Source organism: Megachile rotundata, chromosome 10 (genome assembly GCF_050947335.1).
Source record: "Megachile rotundata isolate GNS110a chromosome 10, iyMegRotu1, whole genome shotgun sequence".
NCBI lineage: Eukaryota > Metazoa > Arthropoda > Insecta > Hymenoptera > Megachilidae > Megachile > Megachile rotundata.
The window spans coordinates 6,114,806-6,138,561 of NC_134992.1; the positions used below are offsets into that span (position 1 = coordinate 6,114,806).

A 23,756-nucleotide genomic window follows, 5' to 3' on the forward strand; every position below is an offset into this window, starting at 1 on the left:
AAAATTTAAATTATACAATTCAAAATTTTTAATCCATTCAATTACTAAGCACTGTAACTATGACTATAACTAAATTACACCCATTTTTATTCAAATATTGTGAATGTTGTATAAGTAATATACATATGTATACGTCATTAATTCTTTTCTTTCTGTAAGATTTACGTAGACTCTTCATTACCACTTCGTTACCACTTGGTTATCTTTTAACTCATAATTAAATTCTATATATCATATCCTAATAAAGTTCTCGAGCAGTGCACAATCGTGTATAATACAAACATAATTAAAATTCGGTGAACTCTGCATTGGAAAGGAAGTTGCGAAGGACGGGAAGAGGACGAGGGACGTGCGTAATTTGAAAATAGGAAAAAGGAATACTGACCTCGGGCTGCTTTTTACAGAGTCCCTTTTTAACAAATGGTTCGAGGTCCGTGCCTTTAACGCGATACATCATCGTATCGAATTGTTTTCTTTTCTTTTGCGTTGTCTTCGTGCAAATTTGTTCGTGAAGGGCCACCCGGTCCGAAGCGAAACGACGACCGCACATTTTACAGGGAACAAGAGAGTCGCTGTAAGAATATATTATTAATCGTACGTTTCGGGAAGATGGTTAGCTATAAACGAATGTTAGTATATTCACATTTTATAAAATAATATTAGCTGCTTCAGATAACGGATAAATTTATTGAATGTTCGGATACATATTCTAAGATATTACACAAGCTTCTTCTTACAAGATTATCGCTATGAATTTTTGTTAATTTTTGTAAGAAAAAATTATTATAATTGTACTTATTTCGTTAAGTTAGATTCTGTATTCTTTATTTCTAATTTAGCAATTTAGTAAAAATACTTGTTTAGTGAAAAATACTTGTAAGGTTAATCTTTACAATAATGTTTTAATATAGAGCATCGTGTTCTCATTATTATTATAAATATTAGAGCTTTTGTGTAAACATGAATTTCTACTGACAAGTATATTACATTTATTATTCAGAATTTATTGTTTCAAATAACAAAGTATTCAACAAATATTTTAGTAAAATGTAAGTGTTCAAAATAGTCAATTATTTTATGTTACGTTGCAACTTAATTAAACTGTTAGACATAAGAATAAAAGAAAAGCATTTATATATTATACTTTCTCGACTTACGAAAGAAATTTTTTTTCAAAATACATATCTGCAGGGTTTAATAATATATTTCACCTGAGACCATTAATTCAATTATATTATTCATTTAAATTCGATATATGAATTGATCGAACAGTATACTTAAATTAATGTTAGAACATTCAAACATTAAACAAAATAATAATCATATTTGGTCAAAAAATACAGTTTCCTTTCTCCTTAGGTTTCAATGGTAACATTCGTTTCTTAAATACAATTTTCAATCATATTACGAATACATCAAGTACTCAAAAAAAAAAAATTCTTACGCGACGACCGCACAGCCTCCACTTTTAGAGCTAGCTGATCCTCTGTGCGAAGATGCGGAAGGGGTCTTCGTCTTTGACGCCATTTTTCCTTTGGAACCGGAAACTTGAATCGGCATGGAACTACCGCTGGAAATGGACGAAACTGACGACGGGGGTCGACCAGCCTGAGTGGAAGGTATTTGTTTCTAATCCGTGCAAATATAAAAAAAATAATTATGATTGCTTTATTACTATTCATTTTATTATAGATGGTGTCATGCAACTCGAAGATGCGTAAAACTGATGGGCAACGATAGAAAAATTGAAAATTTTATAGATTTCAAAATATTGAAGTACAGAAAGGTTTGGAAATGTTGAAATATAGAAATATAATATTCTTTGATAAATTCGGAAATTTGGAAATTTAGAAATCTCAAATTTTCAAATTTTCAAACTTTCAAACTTTCAAACGTTTCAAATATCGAAGTTTTAAATATAGGAATTTAGAAATTTAGAAATTTGGGAATATAGTTTCAAAATTAGGAATATCAAATACAAGAATTCAAAAATGTAGAAATACAGAAATTAAAAATTTCAGATTTAGAAATTTAGGGTGCTTAGAAATTGACAATTGTAAAATTTCCAATTTCCAAATTAAACAATATTTAAATTAGACACGTAGAAATTTTGAAAGTTGGTAATTTGAAAATGTGGAAATCAAAAAATTTACGAACCGAAAAATTTCAAATTATCACATCTATTCTTCAAACTTTCAAATTATAAAATTTCAGATATACAAATAAAGAATATTTTACACTTTAGAAGTTTAGAACCTTAATCTATAAATTTATAAATCTCACGTTTTATTGACAAATGGACTGTCCTTCAAAAGAAACTTCTCAAAATTAGGTTATGTCTTTTCTACGTCTTACATACACTTTCATACATTTCTCCATAACCAAAGACAAGTCATGTGATTTTAATAAAAAGCAACCTACATTACATTCGACTGTACGTAACAACCAAAATCAATAACTTAATTACCTAAAAAGCTCATATAAAATACCTGTTAATTAACCGTTTGATTTAACAGTAATGAAACTCGTAAATTTCATTTGCAAATGTCTCGACTAATTACAAAATGAAGGAAAAGGGATCCATATGTAATGGAACCAGAATTGGCCGGATTAATCAGTATCAAAGAGCGAAAGACATTTTACTATGCTAATTTCCGTCGATTGGTCTTTCATTTACTTCTTTCCTAACTTCGAGTCGTTGTTGAAAAATTGCGCACGATGCTCGATTGGAATCGTTTGTATGACAGAAAAGATATTTCATTTTGTGACTAATACAATAAATATACGACTGTAAAAGATTAATGTAACTTCAATACAGTTTTTAAAAAACACATTGTACTTTATAATAAATTATTCTTTAATACTACTAACAAATTTATTCGTGTTTGTACTTTCAGATGCTGACATACATATGTACGACACACACGGTGCGTCATCACTTGCACTCAATGATGCATCTGTTGCGTCGCCATTTGGACTCAATGACGCACCCGTTGCGTCACCACTTGAACTCAATGACGCACCAGTTGCGTCACCACTTAGACTGAATGATGCACGTGGTGCGTCATCACTTGGACTGAATGACGCATCTGTTGTGTCACCACTTGAATTCAACGACGCACCTGTTGCGTCATCACTTGGACTCAATGACGCACCTGTTGCGTCACCACTTGGACTCAACGACGCACCTGGTGCGTCATTTAAATACAAATATTTGTCAAATATTTCTCAGAATTTAAACATTATTTATCTTAGTGTACGATGTAAATGTTTGACATAATTTGTCCCATGGTTAAGAGCATAACATTAAAGAGTGAAAAAGGAGTAGCAACGAGGTTATCGGTACTCTTGGAGGGATAAAACACTGATTCATTAGATTAACAATTACTCACGTCGGTAGAGTGTTTTCTCAACAGCGATTTCCTCGGAACTGGAGCATCGTTTTCTTTCGGCGGTTGCTCGTCGAAGTCGATGACAAAAGCGTCGCTCTTCTTCGTCGCAGACGAGTCGTTATCGTATTTCGTTTCGGCAGTTTGGTCCCGTAAATGCACACCATTCTCGAGAATAGCACCATCGACGACATCCGTCGATTTTCTCGTACTCGTACTCGTACTCGTCGCCGTCTTCCTGTTTCCAATTGGCTCCGTGCCTTTCATAAGCGTTGGTCGTTTCGTCGATCTTGCTTCTTGAGCTTTCAACTCGGTAGACGGACGCTGTGATAAAAGCACATTCGTTCGCTACGAATTTCCTCGTGTGGAAACATCGTCGTAATTACATTAGAATAATTAAAATAATTACGGGATGTTTCTACGTTCGGGTGAAAGACAGGATTGTGAATTATTTCATATGATCTTTTAACACGGATTTCGAATGAAATAGAAATGAGATAAATGTAGCAACCATGTCCGCTTGTGTATTCCAATTTGCTTAAAATATTAGTTAAAACGATGTGTTGGACAAAACCCTAAAATATCGTAGGTCCAAATATTTTATTCATTGCTTTAAAAATTGTTATGGTTAATAGTATAATTTTTGTAAATTGCTAAATGTATATTTTATAAGTTAATAATTTCGTAAAAATGTGTATGACTCTGTAATCAATAAAAGAGCAGAACAGCTGTAATCGAAAGGGTTAAATAATGTTTATACAGAGAGTTTTAAAAGTCATTTCACAAACAGATAAGTCAAATTCACTTTAACTTTCAAATTCAATTTCTATAAAAATCAAAGCAGAGTATAAATAAAAATGTTATTCTGTTTTAATTTATTTTTTTTCATATGCATTTGTACCACAATTTTTGAAACGCTTTGTAGAATCCTTGCTTACCCTCGCCGCAGTGTCAGGACTCTTCGACGGCGACGTGAGGACGTTTCTTCTCGCACGGCTGCTGCTTTCCGTCGTTTTCGTCGAATCCGGACTTGGACTCTTTGTTACCCTGGAGAAACGCATTGCACACTTTATAGAGGACCGTTCTTGATCGCCTAAAGCGTCTTTCTTCGCGGTAAAATTCTCTGATCGCCCCGGCAAAATCATCTCTTTTTTATTTCCAACGTCCGTTCGTCGCGACGCCAATCGTTTCGATTGTGCCGCGTCCGAACGTTTCAAGGTTTCATTCGCGATCGCTGACTTGGACGTTCTTTCCAGCGAATCGATCGACTTCCGAATATCCTCGATCGACCTCAACTGTTTCACGGACAAAGAGGGCGATACACCTGTTGACACTTCGCGAGTTTCATTTCTCAACGTATCTCCTTCGAAAGTTTCCAAACATCTCGATCCAATCTTCGAATCAGATTTTTCCGAAGCTTTTTCGCTAATTTTCGAACCCGAGTGTCTCGATTTGCCACTCGCAGCCTCTTCATCGTCCGGGAACAGTTTCCTCTTACAAGTGGGCGATTTTGACCCCACGATTCGAACGACCTCCATGGAGTCCTTCGTTTTCGCAGACTTCCTCTGGCGTCGAGTCTCAAACTCGTTTTTGTTCGTTTTCCCAGAAACCGAGGTTCTCTTCAGAGATTCGTTCATAAGACTTTGAGGAAGATTTGCATCGATTTGATCGAGGGCTTTCAGAGAAATAGCCTTCGAATCGTTCCTCGATTCCTCGACGGTTTGTCTTTTCTCTGTTATGCTTTGAACGGACTCCGTACCGATGGAATCGAAACGTCTAAGCGCGGATTCCACAGAGTCCGTTCTTTCGTAGTTCTTACTCGAAGACGATTCATCGTTTAGGTAAACAATCGTGGAGCTTGATTTTCTCGTTTCAATCTTCATCGTTCTAGCAGAATCACTTTTCTTTACCTCTGTCTCCTTATTTCTTACGGTTTCGTCGGAAATTGCTGTTTTAATCGTTTCTTCCTGCTGCAAGACTCCGCCTTTGATGATTCTTCGAACGAGTTCCATAGATCGTAAGATTTGAGAATCTTTAGACATTTCAGGTGATTTTGAACTGACAGCCTTTTCTCTTATTTCGTTCCTTCGATTCACAGATGACTCGGATACTCTTCGTTTTATGGAATCACTGGACTTGCTTCGAATCGAATGTTTACGCTCTACCTTCTTCGACCGATTAACGTTCGTTTTTCGTTCTCGAGATTGAAAAGTGGCTTTATCTTTCTTCGTAATATTTTTCGAATCACGGACCAAGTTACTTGTTGGAGAAGGACTACTAGACCAACTTCGCTGTCTACGTTCAAAATTACCAATTCTTTCGTTACGCTTATCAGGGACTCTTTGCTGTGAAATTTCGACCTTGATTTCTTGCTTCATTTTCATATTCTTATTTAGTTCCGGCTTTGAATCACGGAAGGAACTGTTAGTTGGGGAAGGGCTACTCGATAAATGTTCTTTATCAACTATTCCTTCTGGAGACCTCGAGACTCCAGTTTTAATTTTTATTTCCTCAGACGAACGTCTGAAGCCACGAAAAGTCATATTCGTAGGAGAAGGACTATTTGACCAGTTTCTCTCTCCTCGTTTAAAATTATCTTTCTTTATTTGATACTCACGAACTTTTTTCTCCGGCGACAAGCCTCTAATTTCAGTTTTTCGATTTACTTCACTTTTTTTAATTGGTTTATCGCCACGAGAGGTTAAACTTGGAGTTTCCCAATTTCGCTGTGTACCATCACCTTTCCGTCTTCTAGATTCGTCAAGAACCTTTATTTCCGACGACCTTGAACCACTCTCGACTTTTCTAATTGCTTCATTTTCTTCAATTGGACTTTTAGAACTGTGAAAGGTCAAATCACTCGAAAGACTACTCCAATTTCGTTTTGTACCTTCAAAATGATCATATTCCCCTTTAACTCTTAAATCTTCCATCGTACTTTTCGTATTCTCATTTTCCTCCGCAGCGCATTTAGAGTCACGAAAGGTCAAACTATCCGCCGAAGGACTTCTCCTGCTTTTTAGAGTATCGCTAACGCGTTCCTTTCGCCCGGATGTTTCCCGACGATCTGTCTTCCCTTGATCTTTCTTCGATAGCTCGAAAACGTTCGAATCGAAAAGAGATCTCTTCCTGGCAGGTTTGCGCACAGAATACGTGAAAAGCTTCTTCGTGCTCGATCTTCCGCAGTCCGGTGTCTTATCACGCGATTTCGACCTAACCTCTCGGGGCTCTATGTATTGATCGGACATCGTGATTTCCTGAATCTCCGCGTCCACCTCCATGGACGTGGAACTCTTCGGACTGGATTCCGCAGCGGGAAATTTAAACATTCGAGATGGTGTCCTCGATCTTTCAACTTGCATTTCGTCCTTTCCATCCTCCATTTCAAGTTTTAAACCCGAATCAACCGTTTTTACAGCATTTTTATCCACTCCGTATTTATTCTCACATCTGTTCACATCGTCCCCGTAAGATCTGTTACTTTGGTTTATGGCGTCACGAATCAACCTCGTCGATCGCAAAACGTTGCCAACCACTCGATCGGCCATTTTATTAGCGGCTTTAACGGTGTCACTCTTTGATTTTTTGACAAATACTTGCTTAGATCGCATCGAATCGCTGCTTTTTGGTTTAACTCTGTTGCCTGGTTCGGGACTTATACTGTTTCTCCTCGATTTAGGTGACCAGTCACGGACGCTATCGATACTTGTCGCCGAGATAGGTTTCCCAGAAAATTGTGGACTGGCTCTCATGTCTTTTAGCGACAATGGAGACGAATCACGCGACCAACGGTTCTTATCCGTTACCGCTGATTGAACGCTGTTCTCTTTTCCAGCTTCCAACTTTCTCGACGCTTTTTCGCATTGTTCAGTAAAGAAGCGCGATACGGAGCTCCGTATACTTTGTTTAGAGCTTGCGTCCACGATCTCTTCGGACATTGTTCTCTTTGGCCCAATAATAGCTTCATAAGTTTTCGAATACTGTTTCTTCGATTCAGGTTTCTTCTTCAGGATCGTTTCTGGAGTTACCACCATAATCGTCGCGGATCTTTCAGAATCTGAGCCGAAAAATTGTGGACTCGTGCTGGATCTTCCATCGAGCTTTTTCATGGACGGTGACTTCGTTTTAGTTTCAGGACTCTCGTTGCGTTTCTGAGGAACTTTCTTATAGTCCGGGGATTTCGAGCTTTTGATGATTCTTGTAGATGTTTGCACTTTGGGACTCGCACTGCGTTCTCTTGTCAGACGTTCGAAAACGTTGGGCATTTTACTAGTTGATTTTTTATCCACTTCGGTTTCTATTCTTGGGTAATTTCTTGGAGACATGTTTTTTCTGTGTACTTCTATTTTTATGAAATCGGGAGTTGTTGATCGACTTCTTGTGTCGATTGCGTAAGTAGTCGCAGATTTCTCGGTTTCTCTACAAAAGTATTTTGGACTTTCACTTCGTTTATCTTTCATTTGAGATTTGGAAGATTGTCTCGCACTTTTTGAATCTATCGTCCTTGCCAATTTTTCAGACTCCTTGAAATAAGATCTGGGACTCTCGCTTCGTTTCTTTATATCCTTTGAAAATTCCGGAGACAATTCCTCCCTAGTTTTTGAAGCTATAGCGTAAGTGGTGGCAGATTTTTCAGATTCCTTGCAGAAATATTTTGGACTTTCGCTTCTTTTCACAATATTTTTCGAAATCTGAGACAAGTTTTGCATAACTGGACTCTCGCTTCGTCGTTGAATATTTGTCGAGAAATCTGGGGATAATTTTTCTCTAGTTTTCGAATCTATTGCATAAGTGGTAGCAGACTTCTCAGATTCCTTGCAAAAGAATTTCGGACTCACACTTCGTTTTTTAATGTCTTTCGAAAATTGGGGTGATTTTTCCATAGTGTTTGGACTCTCACTTCGTTTCTTAATATTTCTGGAGAAATCTGGTGAAAATTTTTCCCTAGTTCTTGAATCTATTGCATAAGTAGTAGCAGACTTTTCAGATTCTTCACAAAAGAATTTTGGACTGTCACTTCGTTTTTTAACATTTTTCGAAAGCTGGGGAAACATTTCTGTAGTGTCTGGACTATCACTACGTCGTTGAACATTTTTTGAATTTTCCGGGGATAATTTACCCCTAGTTTTTGAATCTAGTGCATAAGTAGTAGCAGATTTCTCAGGCTCTCTACAAAAATATTTTGGACTCCCACTTCGTTTTATTCTGTCTTTCAGTAATTCATATGTCGATTTTTTAGAAGCTTCTGAATCAAAAGATTTTTTACTTTTTCCGTGTTTTGTATCTTTCGAAAATTCTGGAGATAATTTATCTCTAGTTTTCGAATCTATCGCGTAAGTCGTAGCAGACTTTTCAGACTCTTCACAAAAGTATTTTGGACTCTCACTTCGTTTTCTAATATCTTTTGAAAATAGAGAAGCTAATCTATCCACAGTTTTTGGACTTTTTCTTTGCTTCATATCTCTCGAAAATTCTGGTGACAATTTTTCCCTAGTTCTTGAATCTATCGCATAAGTGGTTGCAGATTTTTCAGATTCTTCACAAAAGAATTTTGGACTCTCACTTCGTTTTTTGATATCTTTCGAAAACTGGGGTGATTTTTCTACAGTGTTTGGACTCTCACTTCGTTTCTTAATATTTCTGGAGAATTCTGGTGAAAATTTTTCCCTAGTTCTTGCATCTATTGCATAAGTAGTAGCTGACTTTTCAGATTCCTTACAGAAATATTTTGGACTCTCACATCGTTTTTTAATATCTTTCGAAAATTCCTGTGACTTCTCCATAATGTTTGGACTCTCACTTCGTTTTTTAATATTCTTAGAGAACTCTGGTGAAAATTTTTCCCTAGTTCTCGAATCTATCGCATAAGTAGTAGCAGACTTTTCAGATTCCTCACAAAAGAATTTTGGACTGCCACTACGTTTCGCCCTGTCTCTCAAAAATAATAGATCTGTCGATTTTCCTGCAGTGTTCGAATCGAAACTTGGACTCTCACTCCGTCGTATATTCTTTGAAAACTCCGGAGATAATTTCTCCCTATATTTAGCATCCTTCGCAGACTTAGTGGATTCTTCGCGAAAGACTTTCGGACTCTCGCTCCGCCCTCTCGTTCTCATCTCATCAATTTCAGAGCTCATCAGCATTTCGCCCTCTTTATAGTACACCCTATTATCCTCATCCTTCAAATTCCTGCTAGGACTCAACTTATCCACATTTTCTAGGGACACACACTTTACGTTCTGAACGTGTGAACCTCTGCGAGTCGATCCTCTGTCAAAAATTTGGCGAGTCCTCGTCTTGCCTCGGTGCTCGCTACGAAATCAATCAATAATCCTTATCAATACAAATGTCTATTCCTACCAGACTCCTTTCACTCCGTTGTTAATCTTGCTTTACTAGGTTAGAGCACAGACATAGCAATAGAAATGATTCTGCGTGATCCTCTCAGCAATACAAAGCTAAGGACATCTGGTCGTCCTTTCGTTTCGAAGTTCGCTTAAGCTTACAAGCCACGTTCCGTTTCTATTTTTTTTACTTATCTCCTTATGCTCATCGTCGTGTTCTGCTGTTCTTTTTCCTTTGCCCCGCTTTTGAGGCTTCATGCTTGGCTAGCGATTGTTATGCTGATGGAGTGTTTAATATCCTTCGCCACGATTATCCTTTCTCCGATAGCGGTTAGGCAGAACATATAAATTAGAGCGGGCATCTTCATCGTTGCGACAAAACCGGACACGCTGCGCCTTCTACTTTGCCGGAAACGCGTCATTTAGTTGTTCTTTCAAGGATGATCGCCTCCGAGGGAGCATGTATTGTTAGGCTACTACGGTTGCGTGGGTTTAAACGAGTCGAGCCTAGTCAGCGATCGCAAATTATGCAACGAGAAATTAATCGGTCAGAGAGAAAGAGACAGGGACGAGGTGGTTGTAAAAGCAGCGACGGATTGTTAGCACTGATTGCCAATTAGCGGCCAGAGAATTCGCATTTGTCAAATCGTTTGATTATTTTCAGGTATCTACTTTGCGATTTTAGATATGTGTACTGTTTTAAAGGAACAGGTTGTATTCTTGATAGTAGGTGGTCGGTTGTTTAGTAGATGTGCGAGTAGTTGCTGTATTACCCTTTGGACACCATTTTGATTTGAGTGTATCGTTTGAAATGTATTTTAAAAAATGGCTGGTGAATAGCAACTAATTTTGCTTTACAACTTTATTACATTACTTTATTAGTTTATTATTTATACATTTATATGGTGTTAGAATGAAAACATATTATATGTAGTACAAAATGAACACATGTATGTTACATGTACGTAAAAATCAAATGGACATATGTATGTGAAAGTACGTAGGAAATATGCATCAGAAAATAATATGTGAAAAATAAATATGTACAAAAAAGATATGTAAAAAAAACATTTACCAGAAAATAATACGTGAAAAATAAATATGTACAAAAAATTAATATATGAAAAAAATATGTACAAAAAAATAAATATCTACAAAAAAATTGATATGTAAAAAATACATATACGGGAAAAATTAAAATGTAAAAAATAAATATGCACGAAACGTGTAAAATTCACTAGAATCTGCAATATATGCCTTGTTACAAAAATTGTATGGTTGAACATAATTTCTTTGGATTATGGGCAACCCCACTTAAGCGAAATCTACAAAGTCCTAGGATGATCCTACTATGTTTCAGAATATTTTTGACAATTTTAAAAAGCCCAATGTGACTCCAGCATACCGGTAAATGCAGTACTTTCTTTGTTATATTTGACCATGGTGTCCAAAGGGTTTAGGGGTTACATATGTATCTACGTTTATCACCGAATTAAAACTAGGACTTCACAATTTTTCGTAAATGAAATTAAGAAATATGTTTTATAGAGTGATCCTTTGAAAATATCTCTTGTAATCTTTCAATTTTAATAAAAATAGAAAAACTTTGATAATTTTTCCAGAGTTAAAAACTTTCAGAGAACAAAAACGGATTGGGGTGTCTTAAAACACTTTGCAGTAAATTAATTTCATTTACTGTTAAAACAATTAACAATTTATTTTAAAAGGAACTTGCGGTTTCAAAGGAATTGTTCAGTTTCATTAACAGTTTAATGTTTCTCTTGCAGAAATAATGTTACTCTCCTTCAAAAATGAATTGTACTTCACCCTTCACATAAAGCCGTTCCTGTTCTTCTATCTCAAAAAATTCCATATCGTTATTAACGACATTTTCATTATTAAAAACATTTTCCATTATTAAAGATCATTTTAAAGGCATTTGCTTATACTACGAATCATTTGAAGAACATTGGTCATCATGTTTATCTGAGAAAATGAATAAAAACGAAGGGGTTGGTATATTTATCAACACTATTACTATCAACCAAAGACCTAAGTTACGATTCTTATATTCCGTCGTTATCAAAGAATAAATATTATACAATAAACATAATAATAATATGTTTACACTAAGCAGTTATTAATATATTATAAATATAATAACTCTTACAAGAATAATTTCAAGAAGAATCACTCGATAAATCCATATTTCATCAAACATCACATATCTCGATAAAAGATACAATTACTCTCCCAGTCAGAAAGCTTGCGATCTACTCGATACTTTATTGTATTTCCGGCGATTTTCTCCGAATTCTCTTTCTATATGAACGTATATGAATGTTTACATACCTGGAAGTAGATTTTGCCGGGAGTATCGGATCCGATCGTTTCTTCAGAACGGTGCCTGGATTCTTCGTAATGCTGTTGCTTCGTTTTGCGTTGGCGTTTTTAAAGCGTTCCAATCTAGCCTCAGCTTGAGACAATTTTTTGGTAACACTTCGTTTTGGAAGCTTATCGGGGACGTCCACCATATACTCCGAAGGGAATTCTTCGCTCTCAAGGTCATTTTTTACCCGGTGTTTCAGCGTGTCGTCGTACTCCATTAGGTGAAGCTTCGCCATCATGCGGTTTCTCTCGATCGTGTCTTCGTCCAACGCTTCCTCGATGTGTGCCTGATAATTGTGCAGATATTGAGTGAAACGATGATTATCTGATAATCATGGAAACATTGATCTGGAGATCTAGGGATATGGGAACTTGGGGACTTGGGAATTTGGGGATTTGAGAAATTTGAGAATTTGGAGATTTTGGAATCTAGGAATTTGAGGTCATTGATATTTGGGGATGTAGGAATATGGGGATCTGGAGATGTAGGGATATGTGGATTTGGGGACTTGGGAATTTGGGGATTTGGGAATTCAGAAATTTGAAAATTTGGAAGATTTGGAATTTAGGAATTTGGGGACACTGATATTTGGGGATGTGGAGATGTAAGGATATGAGTTTGGAAGATAGAAGTTTGTAAGCTTGGAAGCTTCGAAAGGAGATTTGAGAATTTGAGAAATTGGGAAGTTGAAAATTTAAAATATTAGATGCTTAGGTACTTGAGAGATACCTTGGAAATTTGGAAATTTGGAGATTTGAGAATTTAAGAAATCGGGAAGTTGAAATTTTGAAATCTTAGATATTTGAATACTTGAGAAGTACCTTGACAATTTGGAAGTTTAGAGATTTAGGAATTTTAGAAACTGTGAAGTTAAAAATTTGAAATCTTAGATATTTGAATACTTGAGAAGTACCTTGACAATTTGGAAGTTTAGAGATTTGGGAATTTTAGAAACTGGGAAGTTAAAAATTTGAAATCTTAGATATTAGGGTACTTGAGAGGTACCTTGACAATTTGTAAGTTTGGAGATTTGGGAATTTGAGAAATTGGAAAGTTGAAAATTTGAAATCTTAGATATTAGGGTACTTGAGAGGTACCTTGATAATTTGAGAATTTGGTGATTCAGGAATTCAGAAATTCAAGTATTTGGAAATTAAAATTCTAAGGTTCAGAAATATGTAAAGTTGCAAATTTGGAAATTAAAAAATTTAGAAATATGCATTTACATATGCATTTCGCATATGATTTGTAAGCCTAAAAATTCGAAATATTTAGTTTGAAATTTCATGACAACAAAACTCTTCCATATCATAAAACATCTTAACAATTCCTCCTAAGTTTCCTTAAAGTACAATCCCAAAATATGTATATTTCTCAAGTATAATCACAAAAATACTCCAAATTATTCAACAATGAATCACAAAATATTTTACAAGAACAAATTACCTGATTCCCATTCGCATATTGATTAATATGATTCTCGTTTCCGAACTCATCGTCGTCAGATTGTTGGCGTCCGGCAGGGCCGTACGATTCTCGAGTGATCTCTTCGTGATACGAGACTATCGGTTTGCCACCATTCAAATTGCTGTTCACGTCAGCTCGAGCCACTCGCTTTACAGTCACGGATTGTCGGTTCACCGTCAAATTTCCGTTCTTCTGCGCGACGTTTCCGTTCGTTTGCTTCCGCGGTTTGTTCTCCAGCGGCTCCAGTGGGTAACTTCTGTCGATGCCCTTCACGGTTGTCTGTCGTCTCTCGTCGAACATCTGCCTCACCTTCATGCCACATCGAACAGGTGTTGGGATTAAACGAGATTCTTTATACAATCGAAGGTCTTTTCAATTTTTATAGTGTGTACGACTACAGGTTGATTCAAATAAGACGTCATCAAGTTAATTTCGAACACTATTCTCAATTGATCTTATTTATTTCTGGACTATTTAATATGATTAAATTAGTTGATCAGTGAGGCTTAATACATCACGTGTGTAAGTACAGATTTATTCAAATGAGACGTCAAGTTAATTTCGAACACTATTCTGAATTGATCTTATTTATTTCTGGACTATTTAATATGGTTAAATTAGTTGATCAGTGAGGCTTAATACATCATGTGTGTAAGACTACAGGTTGATTCAAATGAGACGTCAAGTTAATTTCGAACACTATTCTCAATTGATCTTATTTATTTCTGGACTATTTAATATGGTTAAATTAGTTGATCAGTGAGGCTTAATACATCACGTGTGTAAGACTACAGGTTGATTCAAATGAGACGTCAAGTTAATTTCGAACACTATTCTCAATTAATCTTATTTATTTCTGGACTATTTAATATGGTTAAATTAGTTGATCAGTGAGGCTTAATACATCACGTGTGTAAGACTACAGGTTGATTCAAATGAGACGTCAAGTTAATTTCGAACACTATTCTCAATTAATCTTATTTATTTCTCAACTATTTAATATGGTTAAATTAGTTGATCAGTGAGGCTTAATATTTGACAGATGGTATAGCTAGCAATGACTTCAATTATTAACCGATATTGATATCTGGGGGGCGAAAAAATAATAATTGTGCCACCGTATATAGACATCGAATTGATTAAGCAATCTATCGATAAGAAATCTGTAATACCCTCCTTTGTGACGAATAATCCCGTAATTCGTAGAAAGGGAAAATGACCATTATCGAAAGTGGGTCGCGTCCTATGAACGTCTGGGAAACCCGTGTCCCAGATCTCAGATATCGGACACGGAATAATTCTCGTTTGGCAGTGAACAAATCAGACCATTCGTAAAAACCAGTGCTGTTCGAAGAAACGGCTAAATACCTGTGATTATTCCATTCAAGAAAGCGTAGCGTGAAACACGAGTTTGCACGCGAGAAATCACTCACCTTTCCACCGTGCGAGGTCGAGGTTGTGTGGCTGGTGGTCGTGGTTTTTGTGACGGTATGCTGGTTGATCGAGGAACCATGATTAGACCCATTGGAACCGGCGCTACCACGTTGCACCACCTGATAAGCTCGTTGTTGTTGTTGGTCGTAAAGCTGCAACAACTTCTGCTCCTTCTCTTGTAGCTGCTTCTGCTGGAAGCGAGCCTGCGACAGTCCCATATGTTTTTCTTTAAGATTTATCATTTCCTTCTCTCGAGCGAGACACTTAGTTTCTTCGGGAAGCCGATTCTTCAGGGTGTATGGACGTTCTTTGGAATCACTATGATAGCTTTCAAGAGTCTCTCTGGTGTTTAAGGATTAACGAGTGATGGTGTGTAGTTATTAGGTGTAGAAATTATTGTTAACTATTTAAGTGAATTGTTTTAAGTGAATCGTTTTGTTAACTATTTAAGTGAATAGTTTTAAGTAAATAGTTTTGTTAACTATTTAAGTGAATAGTTTTAAGTGAACAGTTTTGTTAACTATTTAAGTGAATAGTTTTAAGTGAATCGTTTTGTTAACTATTTAAGTGAATAGTTTTAAGTAAGTAGTTTTGTTAACTATTTAAGTGAATAGTTTTAAGTGAACAGTTTTGTTAACTATTTAAGTGAATAGTTTTGTTAACTATTTAAGTGAATAGTTTTGTTAACTATTTAAGTGAATAGTTTTAAGTGAATAATTTTGTTAACTATTTAAGTGAATAGTTTTAAGTGAATAGTTTTGTTAACTATTTAAGTGAATAGGATTAAGTGAAAACTTTCATTTCCAAAATTAAAATTTTATTAATTTTAATGTCAGATTTAAAAAGCTTCTTTAATTGCAATTTTGGAAATATATTTGTATATGAAATTTCAAGATTGAGATTTTGTGAAATGTGAAAGCCTCAAAAATTCGTATATTATAAACTAGTAAAATAAAAATATAAATTGCAAAGTATAATTAATTATTGTGTTATTAAAATTAAATTTTATAATTTTAATAATAATTAAAATTATGTTATTATACAATTAAATAACTAGTATGATACTCTACATAGTACACATACGAAAATATATATCACAAATATATAATCAATTAAAAAGTATAATTTAAGCGTATGTAACTAAATAAACTATGTATAATAAATTTATACGATAAACGTAAAATCTCAGTCTTTCACTAATTCCTATATACAAAATTAATTTTCAAGTTTAACACAAGTAGTTAATCTTTCTCATGACATTTGCACTTGAACGATTCACATGTAGCTATACGTAAATCCGTAATATGATATTCTGTGCACAATCGATTTCGAGCCTCAACAGTAGGTAAACAGTAACACACACGATCAATGCTTATGCTTTTATTGGACAAATTTCTCTAAACGTTTGGGAATTGTTTCACCTTGAAATAATAATTATACGAAAGCACGATGCACCACTAGAATTAACGTCACTCGATCTGCGACTTCTGGTTAACCGTACTAAGTACGATAGTTGCATAAACTATAGTGCAACTGCGACCGATGCATATGCGAAACTCGCACGCCTCGTGCAGTTGCATCGATTCCTTTTAACCTACATGCGAAGGGGTTAGTAAACTCGTTATTCTGCACAAACGGCTCATTCTATCTTTCATTTTACACTATTCTGCATCAGGGGTTCTTAAACTCATGTAATTCGAGAATACCCCTTAAATAACATTTTTGAGAACCCCATTCCATAATTAAATTTTTACTAATTATTAGTTATGTCGATAACTAGTTAAGTAACAACAAATACATAAAGTCTTGACCATGTAGTTTTTTACTGAATGAGTTATTTGAATAAAAGCAAAAAGTTGGGGGTGTAAAGTTAATTTCAAAATTGTTTCGCGGATCACAGTTTAAGAACCTATGTTCTATATGATTATACAACGTGAGTCATCCATCACTATTATCTAAAGTACCTTCATTGTAATATCCAACAAATTTTTACTCCTTCTGTGTCTTGCAATGTCGAATAATTGATTCTTGTAAGATCTCGTGCTTTTAAGATTACGATACTGCAAATTGTTTTTTGGTGCCATTGTCGGTTTTGCAGAAATTCGATTCTGGGAAAAAGAATTTTTAAATTTCAGTTATGGGACTTTGGAATTTTGGATTTTAGGGAGTTTCGAATTTTGTAATTTTGAAGGTTTGGGATTTTGTGATTTTACGAGTTAGGAGTTTAGGAATTTGATATTTAGGAGTTGTTCAGTTTGGGAGGTTTGGTAGTTTGGGATTTTGAAATTCAGGAATTTCTGAACTTTGGAAATTTGGGATTTTGTAATTTTGAAACTCGTGAGTTTTGAGTCTTTGGAACTTTGAAATATAGGAATTTTTGGAATTTGAAGCTTAGGAATTTTTAAGCTCTGTTAATTTGGAATTTTTGGAATTTGAAGCTTAGGTATTTTTAAGCTCTGCAAATTTGGAATTTTTGGAATTTAGGTTTTTTTCAGTTTTGACAGCTTGAGACTTTGGAATCTTGAAATTTTGGAATTTTTGAGATTAGGAAATTTGGAATTTTGGGAGTTTGATGCTTAGAAGTTTTTGAGCTTTGAAACTTTGGGACTTTGAAATTTAGAAATTTTTGTTCTTTGAAACTTTGGAGCCTTGAAATTTTTCGATTTTCAACTTTTGTGACTCTGAAATTTTGAAATTAGAGGTATTTGAATATTGGAAATTTTGGATTTTAAAGAATTTTAGCAATTTTTTAAGGAAACTTGGGATTTTTGGAACTTTGAAACTTGGGAATTTTTGAACTTTCGAACTTTGAGATATAGGTATTTTTGAACTTTGAAACTTCAGCTGCTAAAAATTTATGAATTTTCCGATATTAAAATTTTCTAAGTTTGGAATTTTGAAATTAAGGAATTTTCAGACTGCAATATTTGAATTTTGAAACTCAAGAATTTTTGACTTTGAAATTTTGAGACTTTAACCTCTTGCTCTATGATTTACTTGTCAGGTGCGTCAGACAGAACTAATCACACCTGCAATATTAAAACAGACAAAGAAATTTTAAATATTATGTCAATCTGATCGTTGACTACGAAAATTATGTATAAAATTGTATGACTATGAAAATTAGACTTGAACTCTAATTTTACTCGAATTAACATGTTCCTATTTGATCACGAAGTACGAATGTGTCACGAGTCAGACTCGTCAAAATAGCACAAGGGGTTAAGATACTATGTACTGTACTGAGATATATGAAAGATTCTAAAATTTTTGTTAACGTTCCAAATTTATCAAGAAAAAGATGGCACAAATTATCGCGGACATCCTATATATATTACTACTGTCACTGCAATAAAGAAGCCTTACTACGTTCACAAAAATGAATTTCTAATGACTATTAAAACCTGAACCAATCATCGATTAAAGACGACAGTAGGATAATGTCAGAATGATAGCGATCTTACGTACAAGTCAACCAGAAGGATATATCTTTAACGAAAGATCAGGCATTGTTTGATAATCAAGAGGAGACTGCTAATTGGATAGCCGTCGAATCGGCGGGTCCGCAATCAGCCGGTCCGTTAATTGATTTATTCCTAATGAGCCCGTGCAGCTGATCGCTTTGCCTTGTACACGTGGCCCCCGTACGCGTGCAAATTCATGACTCGATCTGCTACCAGTATTCGAGTAATTCGTAATCATTACGAGACGTTGATTGAATGCAACGTCGAAGATTGTTACGGGGGCGAAAACATTGTTCTTGCTGTGATTGTTAGGGTGATCGGTTCATTTATTTCGATTTCGATGGAGAACGATTATCAAGATCAACGAGGTCGTTTGGTGTAATTAGGTTGGGATTTGGGTATGGCTTTGGGGTAACTGAGTTGGGATCAAGGTACAGTAGCAATAAGTACAAGATGAACATCTTTAGTGTAGAAGATGTGAGAAATAGGATACTTATTATTCATGTTAGAAGTTTCGAATTTTTAGATTATTTAGGAAATTTGTGGTAATAAGTAAAATTAAGGAAGTAGTCAATGTCCTAAAAATCATGATACGTTGTATAAAGCTGGGATCAAGGTACAGTTCCAATAAAATACAAGCTGATCATCTTTAGTGTAGAAGATGTGAGAAACAGGATACTGTATATTACTCGTGTTAGAAGTTTCGAATTTTTGGATTACTTAGGAAATTTCTGGTAATAAGTAAAATTAAGGAAGTAGTCAATGTCCTAAAAATCATGATACGTTGCATAAAGCTGGGATCAAGGTACAGTTCCAATAAAATACAAGCTGATCATCTTTAGTGTCGAAGATGTGAGAAATAGAATATTGTATATTATTCATGCTCGAAGTTTCAAATTTTTGGATTACTTAGGAAATTTCTGGTAATAAGTAAAATTAAGGGAGCTGTCAATATCATAAAAACCATGATACGTTGCATAAAGGTATAGCTAAATATGTTCCAAATGACGTCTTCCCTCAACCTTTGCGAACTTTCGACCTAACCTAACACCCTTCATAGCCATTATGGCCAATTCCATTTGCCATACAGGGTGTTACGAGTAACGCTACTCACGATTTTTCTCCCACTTGCAGCCACCTTTAGAAAAAAAGTTTAGAACAATACTTGCAGGGTATGAAATGCACAATAGATATTAGTAAAGCAATATTTGAAAACAGTTTGTTCTTCTGGCAAAGTCAAGGTCATCTTAAGTTTTTTGAATAGGAACATACATTTTTTTTTATTTATACCTTTAGAGAACATCGATACGAATTTAAAACACATATTACATGATATTTTTATTAACATATTACTCGATTTACAGAAGTGGAAATGTGAAGTACTTAGCTTTTGACTTTGGTAGTGCAATCATTACTTGATTCCGAAGAGATAACTAAATGTAAACACGCGACTAGAATGTAAGAAAAATACACTTTATTTAATTATAAGTTCAAAATGTATGCCGCTTTCCATCACGTAATAATCCGGTCTTTTACTTCACATTTCCACTTCTGTAAATCGAGTAATATGTTAATAAAAATATTATGCAATATGTGTTTTGAATTTGTCTCGGCGTCCTCTAAAGCTATAACTAAAAAAAAATGTATGTTCCTATTTAAAAAACCTAAGGCGACCTTGACATTACCAAGAAAACAAACTGTTTTCAAAATTTGCTTTACTAATATCTATTGTGCACTTCATATCTTGCAAATATTGTTCTAAACTTTTTTTATAAGATGACTGCAAGTAGAGGAAAATCGTGAATAGCGTTACAGGAAACACTGTATATAAACACTGTATAATGACCATTTTTGCACATCATCATAAAAAGGCTGGAAATAAAGAGATAATATACAGATAAAAAGTGTAAAAAACATCTCTGAGAGTAAAAACCCGATGTCTTTATTTTCGGAAATAATCATTTCAATCGTTATTCGTGCGTGAGTGACCCTGAAAACCTGGTGGGCGTATATGTTCACCTTGCCCTTAAATAAACCTTGAGGTACAAGAACAGATAAAATCAAGAAGGAAAGAACGAGAAAAGAAGAAAGAGAATGAGGAGAAAATAAAAAATTGCATGTATACCAAAGAAACAAGAAACTACTGAGAAAAGGAGGTCAACATTGAACGTTTCGTAAGAAATCGTGCGATGCCTCGTAATTTTGGTTTATATCAAGGATACATTCAACGGGGAAAATAAAAAGAAAATAAGATGCAGAAATAATGAAGCAGATCGAGGAACGTTGATAAATTCGTTGCTCGGAATAATTTGGGACTCAATATTTGAATTATTGTAAGTATCAATTTTACTTATTAAGGTAACATGAAAAATTTTTGGAAAATTTAAATGAAAAATAGGTCTAAAATTGATAGAAAATTTAAAATATTTACAGAACCTTACTTATTGAGATAATATGAAAATTTACTAAAATTTTCAGTGAAAAATTGATCTAAAAATAATAAACAATTTAAAATATTTAAAAAGTCACATCTTGTATAATGAAATCGTGGTATGATAATATTGATAATATTTAATTTAAATAAAGTAAGAACAGTATGGTAAAATTATATTTGTAATAATAATTGCAACAATATTTGTGATGAATGAGTTTTATATTGTGTACGACTTTTGAATGTAAATTCATTAATTATCATTTATTATTTATTAATCATTAAGCAATCATACACCTGCACATAATAATAATTGAATAATAATAATAATACAATGGTAATAATAATAGTAATAATTGAATTAACAAAAATAGCAAAAAATTAAAAAAAATTATATAGTACGATTCTTAATAAAATTTAGTTAATATTGAAATGATATTTGAAATGCTATATTAAATTTATGAGAACCTTTCTACACTGCAATAAACAACGCACAAGAAAAACCATAACGGAAAAACAGTGGAATTTATATTCGGCTGGCATTTATTGGATCATGATTTATAGAATTGTTTTCCATGATGTATAGTTCCAGATCGATGCGTTGTATCAACATCTAGATTTATTTACACGTCTACTGGATTCTTTCAAAATTCCGAATACAAATTGGTGAAAAACATTGTGAAAAATTGGCATTCACAGAAAAATCTACGCTGAAAATATTGCTAACAAGTTATTTGCATTCGATTGTAACACTGTGACAGTTATTCTCGTTGTAAATAAAACTGTTGATTTTGCTTGATTTCATTTGTCGCGGATATTTAATTTGCAAACAAGGTTATACTAGTTATTGAAAATCTGGGGTGATTCTTTGTTGAAAATTTTTTGTATGATCATGTTGGGTTTATTGATTGTCAGTTAATTGGATTATTGATTAGTTAATTTGGAAGTGAGTTTAATGTCTTTTTTTGTATAATTTGGGGATATGGAGATTTAAGGATTTGAAACTTCTGAGATTGGGAAATTTAGTGATTTGGAAAATTGGAGAATTGGAAAATTGGAGATTAGAAAATTTAGAGATTTGGAAATTTGGAGATTTGGAGATTTGGAAAATTGGAGATTTGGAAATTTGGAGATTTAGAAATTTGGAGATTTGGAAATTTGGAGATTTGGAAATTTGGAGATTTGGAAATTTAGCATTTTGTAATTTCAGAGATTGGAAAATTAGGAGACTTGGAACTTCAGAGATTGGAAAATTGAGAGATTTGGAAATTTGGAGTTTTGGAAATTTGGAGTTTTGGAAATTTGGAGATTTGGAAATTTGAAGATTTGGAAATTTGGAGATTTGGAAATTTAGCATTTTGTAATTTCAGAGATTGGAAAATTAAAAGACTTGGAACTTCAGAGATTTGGAAATTTGGAGTTTTGGAAATTTGGAGTTTTGGAAATTTGGAGATTTGGAAATTTGAAGATTTGGAAATTTGGAGATTTGGAAATTTGGCGATTTGGAAATTTGGAGATTTGGAAATTTGGAGATTTGGAGATTTGGAAATTTGGAAATTTGGAGATTTGAAGATTTGAAGATTTGGAAATTTGGAGATTTGGAAATGTGGAAATTTGCAAATTATGAGCTTTGGTGATTTGAAAATTTCGAAATTTGGAAATTTGGGGATTTGGAACTTCAGAGATCGAAAAATTTAGGGATTTCGAAATTCAGAGATTGGGAAATTTAGAGATTTGAAAATTTGTAAATTAACAGATTTAGAAATTCCCAAATTTATAAACTCATAGATTTGAAATATCAGATATTAAAAAATTTAAAGATTTGAAAATCTAGAAATTTGGAAATTTAGAACTTTAGATATTTAACTATAAATTCAAAAATCTAGAAATTAAAAAATTTAGAAGCTTAAAGATCATTAGACTACTAATAATTATTAAAACGCGTCTATCCCCTTCATTTTTACAATAACACGTCCTATTAACCAATTTTATATTTCTGCCTTGCTTTCTATAAAATTAAAAATGATTAAAAAAAGCACACAATCATCCTTTAAAAAAAATGTACAATATATTCTAAAACATACAGTTGATCGTGTTCGTCGGTAATCAAATCTACCCTTGACAAATGCGAATTCTCCGATCGCTAATTGGCAATCAGTGCTAACAATCCGTCGTTGCTTTTACCAACCTCCAATCTCTATTCCATTCACCGATTAATTTCTCGTTGCATAATATCAATACAGGCTAATTGATTTGTATCAATATATCGATTCCTAACTGTAGTAAATGGATTCGTTGATCGATCCTCTTAAAAAGGTGAGTCCCGTTTCGAAAACATCGAACGGTGTCGCGAATGTGGGAGAACGGAAAAGGAGAAACTTGCCGTCACATGAATGACACATGACCGACACTCGAGCATCGTTTTGGGAAGCAAAAAGAACAGCCTGGAACATGTCTGTCCTTCTATACATGGTCATGTGTGTTGAACCTGTGATGCTCGGACGTCTTCCACGCCACATTCAAGTGTGAACCACGAATGGTCAGCTGTTCGGTCCATTTCAACACAGAATAGCCTAAGAGTTGGCGTTTTAAAATGTAACGATGACGATGGCATGAAATGTTTAACGCTTTCTGTGCACCTGAACGCGTGGGTTCGTAAGGTGGTACAATTGAATGAAATGTTAATTTTTGCGGATTAGTTATTGAAACTGTTGAACAAGTTGACTAGTTTGGTTAGGCATAGTTTGCAGACATATTTTATGTGATAGATGTACATCAGTAAAGGTGGGATTTTTTATCTTTTAACATACACTACCGTCCATAAGTATCCGGACACAA

General features: G+C 34.3%; 1 protein-coding gene across 3 annotated transcripts in view; it reads right to left on the reverse strand.

Annotated features, from left to right (window-relative positions):
* The window catches only part of LOC100882212 (uncharacterized), a 62,447-nt gene that overhangs the window by 1,334 nt on the left and 37,357 nt on the right, over positions 1–23,756 (reverse strand). For all 3 annotated transcript variants that reach the window (XM_012298278.2, XM_076536343.1, XM_076536344.1), the window contains 7 exons: positions 15,023–15,226; positions 13,569–13,898; positions 12,086–12,408; positions 4,328–9,701; positions 3,393–3,713; positions 1,445–1,629; positions 386–572 (listed from right to left, as the gene is read on the reverse strand). In XM_012298278.2, coding sequence (XP_012153668.2) covers positions 386–572; positions 1,445–1,629; positions 3,393–3,713; positions 4,328–9,701; positions 12,086–12,408; positions 13,569–13,898; positions 15,023–15,226 — 6,924 coding nt within the window. The remainder of the gene's footprint in view (positions 1–385; positions 573–1,444; positions 1,630–3,392; positions 3,714–4,327; positions 9,702–12,085; positions 12,409–13,568; positions 13,899–15,022; positions 15,227–23,756) is intronic.